We start from the raw sequence: 11,732 nt of genomic DNA, 5'->3' as shown, positions 1-11,732 counted from the left end.
CTCACCCACACACACACACACACAATATGCAAAATCCAATCGATAAACTTCCTGTAGTGCACATCGGATAATATTGATCATACATGAGAAAGTATAAGAGTTACTTTAAAACTATAATTTTGCGGAGAAAAATCATAACAACTTGCTTTTGTTTTAATTAAAGAGAAAGATTCGAGCTTTATGTCACTATAATGGCATCCCCAAGATAAATTTTAGCAAATCCGTGCTTTCCATACGTCAAACTTTACAATTTTCAGTAGTATGGCAAACATGCTCTCAGATTTAAGAGTTTACAGTAATACGAGTGCGTTAAAATTGATACAAAGTATCTTAAAGTAAAGATTCCAAGCTTTAATTTAAAAAAAATTCATGATTCTACATGAATTTGATTTTTCATCATTATTATTTTTCGTGGAGTTATCGTGAGCCAAAGTTGGCCAAAATTTTTCTATGCCATAATTTTTTGGAGTAATATATTTTACATATTTTGTTATTGCATTTCGAGATAAAGCGTTTCATGATAAAATATGTTAAATATGTGTGATAGATAAAATATGTTTAAAAAATACTAAAATAATATCAATACCAATTCCAATACTTGCAATATTAATACTAATATCTATTAATAATAATAATACTCGTATTTGTCACCGTAAGAAAGAAGTATCTTGAATGTATTTTCGCGTTTTTTTTGTCGCACGTGAACAAAATCAAACATTATTAAGAAAAAAAATTACTTAATTTTAGAAGATTTGTTACCTTTTAATTTTCTTGCTTTGCCTACGGTGCGATTAGACTTACAGAGGTTCAAGTCTGCTATTTGCTACCAGTCTGTGATTGCCGACGTAACGATAGTCGTTGGTGGGGATTTCCCGGGACTGTTTAACATTGACGTGTTGCATCGATTTATGGGAAACCGCACTGACTTTAGCATTTAATCGTTCGATCGATCTAAAACAACGTTTTGCATTCGAAATATGTTTATGCAGTTTTAACGTGCCAACAGCGCGAATTTGCAGATCTGATCCTTAATGTTGTTTCGATAGGTGACGAAAATGAGGAGATTGACGGCACCGGATGGTCCGACAAACCTATCAGAAGCTGGTGTCAAGAGGAAACAATAAATTGGCTTATGTCAGCTGCGGCGTATATCGGTCAACCTTACAGCTGCATTCAGCACAGTCTCGCCGTGTCCGGGAAAGAAATTGTTACTTTTACACGGGAAGATTTTATAAATCATGATCCTGTGTATGGGGAGCGATTATACAATCTTCTCCATTCGCAACGTATATCGAATCTTTGTACGTATACACGTTGCTAACATAATATGTTTACAGATATAGAGAACGACCAACAATTTTGAACTCAATTAATGACATAATGGATACATTCAGTTTGACGCTTATAGCGCTTATGAACATTATATGTCCATGTTTATTAAAGCCCATGGCACATAGAAAAAAGATGTAAGCAGTGAGCAAATCGGCCAATCACAGTAAAAAACGTAAGGCAATAATCTTATGTTCTCTACTGTGATTGGCCAATTTACTTACTACTTACGTCTTTCTATATGCCATGGACTTAATAAATTTAAAAAACAGAAAAACTTTGAAATTTGTTATTTAATTTATGCTTTTATTATTAATTTGAATGCACTCTACTCTAATTTGAATGTATTCTATTTGATAAACAACAAGGAAGTGCTATGAGCGCTGTAAGCACCAAAGCAAACGCAGTCATTCTTTGAAATATTCGAAAAAAAATTTTTATATTTTTAAGAATTTTTTATATTTAAATTTTTTATGGAGATTCCTAAAACAATATCTTAAACTTTTTTAGATTTTAAGTTTTCTTCGAAAATTATTGAATGAGAAAAATATTTCAGAATTTCCATATACAAGATGGCCTACGTAAAATGTTACAAGCTAATAACTCTAAGAATATTCGTCATATCAAAAAGTTCATGAAGAAGTTTCATATATTAGAGAAACCTTTCTAACTATGTAAACAAAAGCCTTTCTCCGTCCCTCTCTTGAAAGGACCAGAGAATAACTTCAAAATTTCAAATGGAATCGCCAATAAAATGTTACGTATTTTGATTCTATGAGAAAAAATAAGTAAACTTTATTTGAAACATTTCTTTGGAAAATGCTTCTATTAAAAGTTATAAGTATTTAAACTTTAAAGTAGAGTGCATTCAAATTATTAATAAAAGCATAAATTAAATAACAAATTTCAAAGTTTTTCTGTTTTTTAGATTTATTAAATATTCGAACTGTTGTCCATTTACATTTAAACATTTATTAATTTTTTCTACAAAATTTTGTTTTACTCTAAACAAAATTTTCTGGGGTGATACTAGCGCAAGCTTCACATATTCTTCGTTTTAAATCTTCTTTCGTCTATATAAAAAAGAAGTCACGTTTCAAATACTTACGACGACGAATAGTTAAAACAAAGAACATGTGAAGCTTGCACTTAGTGTGACCCCAGAAATGTTTAGACAGTTTAGAATAAGACAAAATTTTGTAGAAAGAATTAATAAATATTTAAATATAAATGGACAACAATCTGAACATTTAATAAATTTAAAAAACAGAAAAACTTTAAAATTTATTATTTAATTTATGCTATTATTAATTTGAATGCATTCTACTTTAAAGTTTAAATGCTCATAACTTTTGATAGAAGCATTTTTTAAAGAAATGTTTCAAATAAAGTTTACTTATTTTTTCTCTTCGTAGAATCCAAATATGTAACATTTTATAAGAGGTTCCATTTGAAATTTGGAAGTTATTCCCCATTTCCTTCAAGAGGAGGGGAGGAAGATTTTTATTTACGTAGTTAGAAAGACTCCTCTAATACACGAAACTGCCTCATTAACAAAGTTTTGATACAACAAATATTTTTAGAGTTATTAGCTTGTAACACTTTACGTAGGCCACTCTGTATATATAAAGAATTTTAGAAATGGACTTTCTTAGCATTTTCTGATTCGTATAAAAAATTTGAGAAATTTTCTAAAAAATTATAAAATTTATATATAACTATGTTAAAGATTCTAAAAAAATTTCATCAAAGTATAATCAACTTTATCCTGTAATTTTAATTCCAGAATTTAATTTCAAATTTTATACTCAATATTTTGATCTGCAATGATAGCTAGCAAAATTTATAAGGAAAGATTTCCCCAATTCGGAAAAAAATTAAAATTTTGGCAATATATAGAAGATGTCCAGTAATAATCTTCTTTTTTTGTTTTTTAAATGCACTTTGAAGGAACAAAATCGACTCTTAAAAATTAGCCATTAAAATTTTTGTTTTATTATTTACCAACAAAAAAATAGAACAAAATTTTATAAAGAAATATTTCTTTTAATGATATTTATTGATTAAAAAACCTACCAATTGTTTAAAAAATTATAAAAAATATATAAACGAAAGTAAGAGAAATATTTTCTCAATATTCTTATATTTTCATCATATAGTTTTTTTTATATTTTAGAATAGACTAATATTACTAATACATGTTTTACTTAACTTTATTTACTTATTTAAAATCATATGAATGTAATATATAAAATTTATGAATGTAATATATAATATTTATTTATATTTATACATAAATGTATAAATATAAATAAATAAATAAATGTATAAACATTATATAAACATGCAGTAGAGAGATATAAACAATATACAAAAGTATTTTTTAAAACACTTACATAATTTGTCTAAAAATTTTCTTGATTTATGAAATTTTTCAAAAAAGTTGTAATTATTTTCCATCGCATTATTTATTTATTAACAACTAGTAATCCTAAAAAAAATTCGAAAATTTTAAATATTATGAAACTATTAATATGTAGGATTTGAAAGAATTTTATTTTGTTAGTTAACAATAAAACAAAAAATGTGCCAACTTCTAGACATTGATTTTATTCTTTCATGATAAATTTGAGCAATAAAAAATATAGTTTATTACATCAGGATATCCTATATATTGCCTGCAGTTTCATAAATTTTTAAATTTCCGAAGAATCATTCTTTGTTAATAAATACAAACTCATAAAACCTATTAATCTTTTATATAGTGCCAGCATTTGATACCATTCAGCCGCTATCGCAGGATGAGTACGCGCGCAATATATCCGGTAAATTATTTAAAGATTTTAGATGATTGTTCCATTATCTCTTTTACAATTTTTTTGCTTTTTTCAGATGCGGAATCAGATAATAGCATCGAAATAGCAGCGACTAAGAGGTTGCCTGGCAGACCAAGGATATTAAAGACGAAGAAAAATCGTAAATATTTTTATACAGGGTGTCCGGTAATAACCGTATCAAATCTCGTGGGCTGGTAGAGCAGATTAAACTGAATAGAAAAGTCCTCTATCATTTTGCAAAATTCGCCTCTATCCACGCATTATATTCCCACACGCCTAGCAACGCGGCGAGATACGGCCGGCACGACCGCCCCACCGCTGGTTTTCAGACGGTGGGCCGGATGGATACGCGTTTATTTGCCAATTTTCAAAAATTAATATCTCGTTAACGATTGCGAATTTTGCAAAATGATAGAAGACTTTTCTGTTCAGTTTAATCTGCTCTACCAGCCCACGAGATTTGATACGGTTAATACCGGACGCCCTGTATAATTGCAAAATATTTTAAGAAAAACATATGTAATAGTAAATGTATTCATTGAATTATACGATTTAATTGCATTTATAGCCGCCAGTCAAGGAAAATTGTGGGAATTTATTAGAGATTTACTACGTAACAGAGAAACATGTCCAAGTTTAATATGTTGGGAAGACTATTCACAAGCCAAATTTCGCTTCGTAAAAAGCGATGAAGTGGCAAAACGATGGGGTTCACGGAAAGGAAATACAAAAATGACTTATGAAAAACTTAGTCGAGCTATGAGGTAATAATAAATAATAAATTTTCTTAATATGCTGAGAAATTTAAATATATATATCGGTCTCACAGACCGCTATTGAAGCTTCACTTGTCAATAATTTTCTTAACATTCACAAGAGACACTCTAAACTCATAGTAGCTTTATGACTTTATATGCCATCTGTCCATACGGAACGCTATGGTAGTCTCATTATCATTCACTGAAAACGTGTAAAATGTAAAATGTTTGAAAAATTGTAGGGGTCTCTCAGACCGATGTTATGATTTGCATTACTTTTTCGCAATATTGAGAATGTATATATTTCTTAATCTACGTCTTATTTACACATATTAACTCTTATTTACTGGTGTGCTGTTATATTTTGAGGCTAAAAGACTAAAAATGGCTTTTTAATGCTATTATAATTTTTGTAACATGCACATTATGCCATTATAAATTAAAACATAAAACTGCATATAAATGCGCATAAAATTCGAGACATCGATTTGTTTAGTATTCGCGAAAGATGTGCACTGTTTAATTGGTATACCAACAATATTTAAAAGTTCAAACAGTTCCTTTAAATATAGTTGATAATATAAGAGAGATTATATAATAAATAACTCTAATAACATTAATAACATTAATAATAAATTACACTTTTGTTTTCGCTAGTCAACTATTCAATTTTAAGACAATTATTAAAATATTTTTTATTCAACTTTAAATTTAAGTTAACAATTTGTAAAGTATGTGTGTCACCATTTAAATATATGTTATTTCTTTTGTATATGAGATTTTTTTGTTAACCCTCACATTAAAACATATTTTTCCTTTTCCCCATCAACAAATATTCAGAAAACATATTTTTTTATTATAATTAACTTATAAAATTTAGTGGGAGCATAATAGCGACAGAGAGAATCTCTCTGATAGCGGTCTGTCAGACCGACATTGTGGTTAGTGTGATTTTTTGGACGTAGTGGTTTAAAGATTAAATATATTATTAGTTATTCACAAAATAATACTTTTTAGGTACTATTACAAGAGCAAAATATTTCTACCAGTACTTGGTCGCAGATTGGTATATCAGTTTGGACCAAATGCAAAAGGATGGCAAACGGATAACCCGAATTTCCGACATTAAGACGATGTCAAAAAAATACAAGTTTGTAATATAACTAAGTGAGTGCAAAGCCAACAAATTGTAAAATCAAATATTTCGTATATTTGTCGAAATCATGTTGTATTTTGAGTATCGTCAAATGTAGCTGTTTTTCATAGCCAAAGATACAATATAATACAATAAATCTTAAAAAAAATTTTTTTTCCTTGTCTTGGTTTCTGTATCTTTGGCATAAATACTATGTTAAGTGATTTTAAAAGTGAAATTGCGAGGATCTTTTTGTAAAAATAAATAAGGAACGTCATAATTTTATTTTTCATAAAGAAATCATTCTTTCTCTATTGGATGAATTGTCGTTTGTATATATTTACTATTTATACATAAGAAGGCATTTAACTGTCATTATTAACATTCTTAAGTAAACATTTTCTAACAAACTTTTAGGAGTAGCTTAACAAAAATAAGTTCATTATCATTTCATTTACAAATATCAAGTTTATATTAAATGTTATTTGTAAAAACGACAGTCTTTACATATTATGTAAATAAAATAATTTTCTTCTAAGAACAGTTTTATTTTCGCCTTTTTTTCGATGTCGATAACATATTTGACATCATTTTTCTTTTTCCAGACTGTAAAAAGGAAGTATTAAAATGTACGTATTTCTTTTAATGGAAATATATAGAAATTAGATAAATGAAAAAACATATATGCAATAACAAATAAATTTTATATAATTTGAATAAATAAAATTAAATTATATACCTTAATTTGCGAATTTAAATTTTCTGCAGTTGATTCACTTTCTTTTTTAAATGTATTATTTGTAGTTTGATCGATATGTGGGAAGACAAAATTTCTTGTATTTATTGCATGAGAAGCAGAATCACCTTGTTTTGCCAATGAAGCTATCTTCGCTAATGACTCTTCTCCTCGTGTTAAAAGAGAACGTTTTTTTATAACATTCTGTAAAATACAATTATATATAACAAGCGCAAACAAATTATTCATTCATTTATTTATTCAATTGCTTATGAAATATAATACATATATGTATATCATATCTTAATAAATATTAATTAGCAAATTATCTTACATATATCATCTGAGATTTCTTTCCAATATTTGGCCCATTTAAGAGATCCACTATATTTCGTGGCATAATTGGTTCCAAATTCTCAGAAGGATCTACTTTGTCAAGAGAAGTATCCTGTCTTTCTGATTCGTTATCTTTAATTTTCCTAACTGCTTTCAGTCCGAATTTAAAGATTTGACTATCGCATAACTCATCCTCAATTTCATTATTTAAACATTTCTGTGAATATATAAGATACATCTAAATAAACATATTCTTTAAATGTCATGATCATTGTTACATATAATAATTTTGTACCTCTTTCTTCTCCTCTTTCATTCTTTCCTCAAGAAATTTGTCTCTTTCATGTTTGAGTTTACTCCACTTTGCTTCTTCTTCATCTTCTTGCACATCCACCCAGCCATCAGCGTTTTCATCAGGTATTTGTGGCATTTCAATATTTCCTAATTTATCTAATAAAAAAGAATTACAATGTTATAAAATAATACACACATATTAGAGCATTATATCTAATATTGCATTTTGAAAATTTAAATCATATCTATAAATTATATCATATCTATATCTTAGTACTTGTTACTAATCAATCATTTGTCATTAAAAAATTACAATAATTACATTCAATAAATGGAAAAAATAGTGTATATTCTCATACCTATATTTCTCCATTTAAATTTACGCTCCCGTCCCATTCCATCGGTATGTAAATCGCCATCTTCAAATAATAACTCTTTAAGCAATTTAACTTCCCTTTTATCTTCATCAAGTATTTGTTTCATATGGATCTTTTCTAATTGATTTTTCATTTCGTGTTCGTCTATGTGTTCATCATCAGCTTCTTCAAATTCTAATTTATCCAAGTCTTTCTCATCTTCGTCAGCAGAATCCCAATCGCTTTCACTTAACTCTGCTTCCTCTTCCAAAAAACTAGCTGCAACTTTTTTTATATCCTTTTCCGGTACGACCGTCACTTCATTTTCCTCGGAGTCATAATCAACATATTGTACCTCTGCTTCTTCATTATCCATATTATCGTTTTCTTCGTCAGAAAATTGAGACTTCTCCTCTTCCGAATCGGAAAAATTTAATCTCTTGGTTAAGCGTTTTTTGGGTTTTAGATACGTATCATCATCCTCATCGTCTGAGGAAATAACTCTTGATTTTAATTCCGAATCCATTTTATTAACTTTATTTACTTCACTTGCATGACTTGAATTATTGGAATCTTCATCTAAAGGCAATTTTATATCTTCAAGCATTTTATTATTTATTTTTGTATTTTTTGATTGTTTAACATCAATTGATTTAATGTTAGAATTTTCAGAACCTAATTCGGATTCGCTTGAACGTAATTGCGATTCAATGGTATTGAATGGCGAAGATAAATCCAGATCAGTTTTCTGTGTAGATTCAAATTTACCCGAACACAATCGCATAAGATATTCATCATCAATAGTTTCTCCAATATCATCGAACAGTTTCTTTTTTAAAATAGACTTACTTCTAATGTTACATACATATTCAGAAGATTCGTCATTCTGTGTATTTTCCATAGAAAGAAACTCATGTTTATCAACTAAATATTCACTTTTTCGCAATGAATTATTTTTATTGGAGGCTAAAGTAGTATTCAATACGCTTAATTGCGTTATAGGAGAAACCAAATCAAGCATACTTGTTTTTGTCAAAGGTGTTTTACATATCTGGCTTCTTGTAGCAATTTCTACATGTTGATAAGCAGGCATATTGCTTTCGTTTTCACTTATCCAATCATTACCTTCACAATGCGTTTTGGATGCATCTACGTTTGTCGCCATATTTAATTGACTATTATCATTTCGTAAATAACTCAGATCTGTAATGTTTGAATCGTCTTGAAACTCTTCCATTAATTGTCTTGTTTTGCTATTATTTTTGTTTTTGGCAATTTTAAAGCTTTTACAAACATCAACATTGTCATCATCTTCAAAATCAGATTCATTTCCATTCTCCTTTTTTTCTAAACTTTCTTCATTTTCATCTTTTTCTTCTTCTTCATCGTCTTCTTCTTGATCAGTTTCAATCTTATCTACATCAACGTCCACGTATCCTTTTCTATATTTAAAACTTGTGGATTGTTTATTATGTTTTACATGATCCGTATCACTCTCATTGCATGTTTCTTCTGTACTTGAATCTTCATTGTCAGTAACTTCAGCTTCGTCATCTGCAAATTGGTATTTACTTCTCTTTTTATCCTTAATGCAAACGTCATTCTCTTCGGGTTCGCTTTCTTCGCTGCCACTCAATTCAAGATACAATTCTTCCTCTTCTTGTTCATCTAAATCATAATCACTTTCTTCCTTTTCATTCCATTCTTCTTCCTCCTGCGTTTGCAACTCTATTTCTTTCTGTTTCCATTCTTTGTTTCGCTTTAAAGTCATTTGTAATTTTAGATCTTCCTTTAAACGCATTAATTTGGCTCCAGGCTTATTCAATTCAGAATTATCAATGTTAATAGGCACCTTATACGGGAGTACTTCTTTAATTGGAAGAAGACCTTTCTGCGTATTTTGTAAGTGTACTACAGTTACTTTAGATTTATTATCATTCTGTTTTTTTGTGTCAACATGTTTATAGAAGAATCTGTCTAATAAGGTATTTACACCTTTTACGTTTAATTTTTCATTGTCTGTTAGATCAATAATCATACCTGGCGATCCTCTTAATGTAATTTTCGAATTGGATACTAATGCTGATAACTTTTTTCTATTTGCCAAAGTCTCGTCTGCAAATTTTGGAAGAGGTAAGCCTTGTATGTGGCCTTCAAACGTTTTACATTCATCTATTGAAGGATTATCTTGAATTTTTGATTGAGTATCATTAGTTACAAGAGATGATGATTCTATATGATTTATTGCAGAATATTCATCTTTTTCTTTATTATTTCTATCCTGTATTTTAATGCAATCATTAGAATTGGAACATATAACATTATCTGATACATCCTTATCACTTTGAAATATTTCAGTTACTTCCTTACTATTTATGCTATTAGAAAGTGTTTCTGTCATTTTCATTGTTTCTGTAACGAGATTTTTATCTCTTTCATTAATTACTTCAAAATCATCTTGATGTACTTTTGATATTTGATTTTCTGTCATAGTAATTTTTGATTTTCTTTCATCATTAATGCATTTCTTCTTATTCAAAGAGGTAACAATAGTTTCAACTATTCCTTTTGTCGCTTCCTGTTCATCGAGATTTATTTTAGAGCTGTCATTTGATCCATTTTCAAAATGTGGGCCAAACAATTTCCTTGGTAAATTAAGCTTTGGAAGACTTTGATTATATTCATTTGTTGTTATCTGTTGTACGTCGGGATTACTGTCATGATCTGTTAAAGAGGATAACTCTACAGTTTGACGATCTATTTCGCAAAAATATTTTTCAAGTAATTTTTGACATCTGGATGTATCTTTTTGTACAATCTCTTTTTTGTTATCTTCAGAATCTTGAGTGAATGTTTCAATCCTTTCAGGATTTTGAAATATATTATGGATATCTACTAAAGGCGTCTCTCTTTCATTTGTATTGAAAGATTTTTTTATATCTTTGTTAACCAAAAACATAGATTGTTGTACATCATCTTCCGAATCTGAAGATTTATAAAAAAGTTCTGCTTCTTTTTCCTTTTCTGCAAGTACCCGGCTGTTTAAAATCAAATGTAAACATGGTTTATTTTATATTTTAAAAATTATTTTGTAAAATATATATAGTATTTTATATTATAGGTGGTGGTGTGTGTGTGCGTGTGCGTGTGCGTGGCGTGTGCGTGTGCGTGTGTGTGTGTGTGTGTGTACACACTTATGTGTGCGGTCCATAAGTTCCCGGACTGATTTTTTTGCAGTCTTTCCATTGATGCCATTTATTGAACGACTGTTGAACTATGTAGTGTGAACCCATTCGAACAGCCGTGTTAAGTGGCATCATTTTAGCCGCAGTTGAAGAGTGCGGACGTCTAATATAACCTGGTATTGTGTATGTGTCAAACTCGGGAGATGGACGAGAAGGAGAAACAGCGGGTAGCAATTAAATTTTGCTGCAAAGCTGATCTTTATATTATTATATAAATTTTCACGGCAAAGACATTTGAATTACTGATTCAGAAAGCGTACAAAATTTAATTGCTATACCCGCTGTTCCTCCTTCTTGTCCATCTCTCGAGTCTGATACACATACACAATACCAGGTTATATTAGACGTCCGCACTCTTCAACAACTAAAATGATGCCACTCAACACAGCTGTTCAAAAGGATTCACACGACATAGTTAAAAAGTCGTTCGATAAATGACGTCAATGGGAAGGCTACAAAAAAATCAGTCTGGGAACTTATGGATCGCATTGTGTATATATATATATATACATATATATATATATACATGTACATATATAATATATATTATTTATAATCTTTTTATTATATATACATATATATATACAGGGGTTGGACAAAATATGAACATCATGCAATATAGTATTCAACTTTGGTTAACGGTAACTCCGCGAAAAATCATCGTAAAATGATGAACTTTTCTTCAAATGAAAGCTTGAAATCTCTA

At 29.1% G+C, this 11,732-nt stretch overlaps 2 protein-coding genes across 6 annotated transcripts in view; one reads left to right on the top strand and one right to left on the bottom strand.

Annotated features, from left to right (window-relative positions):
- The window catches only part of LOC105447886 (ETS-related transcription factor Elf-5-like), a 19,207-nt gene extending 12,433 nt beyond the window's left edge, over window positions 1-6,774 (top strand). For 4 of the 5 annotated variants that reach the window (XM_011686184.1, XM_011686174.1, XM_011686153.1 and 1 more), the window contains 5 exons: window positions 1,047-1,301; window positions 4,095-4,154; window positions 4,222-4,305; window positions 4,735-4,930; window positions 5,942-6,344. In XM_011686184.1, coding sequence (XP_011684486.1) covers window positions 1,047-1,301; window positions 4,095-4,154; window positions 4,222-4,305; window positions 4,735-4,930; window positions 5,942-6,053 — 707 coding nt within the window. In that variant the 3' untranslated portion in view covers window positions 6,054-6,344. Of the gene's footprint in view, window positions 1-1,046; window positions 1,302-4,094; window positions 4,155-4,221; window positions 4,306-4,734; window positions 4,931-5,941; window positions 6,345-6,664 lie in introns of those variants that run through there. The other variant, XM_011686163.1, reaches the window with a different exon arrangement.
- LOC105447904 (claspin-like) overlaps window positions 6,345-11,732 on the bottom strand; it is an 8,376-nt gene continuing 2,988 nt past the window's right edge. Inside the window, exons 3-7 of the mRNA XM_011686202.1 lie at window positions 7,785-10,819; window positions 7,427-7,581; window positions 7,130-7,348; window positions 6,799-6,999; window positions 6,345-6,665 (exon numbers count right to left, since the gene is read on the bottom strand). Coding sequence (XP_011684504.1) covers window positions 6,606-6,665; window positions 6,799-6,999; window positions 7,130-7,348; window positions 7,427-7,581; window positions 7,785-10,819 — 3,670 coding nt within the window. The 3' untranslated portion in view covers window positions 6,345-6,605. The remainder of the gene's footprint in view (window positions 6,666-6,798; window positions 7,000-7,129; window positions 7,349-7,426; window positions 7,582-7,784; window positions 10,820-11,732) is intronic.

Source organism: Wasmannia auropunctata, unplaced genomic scaffold, assembly GCF_000956235.1.
Source record: "Wasmannia auropunctata unplaced genomic scaffold, wasmannia.A_1.0 LD336116.1, whole genome shotgun sequence".
Classification (NCBI taxonomy): Eukaryota; Metazoa; Arthropoda; class Insecta; order Hymenoptera; family Formicidae; genus Wasmannia; species Wasmannia auropunctata.
This window is presented reverse-complemented; position numbering and strand designations above follow the sequence as displayed.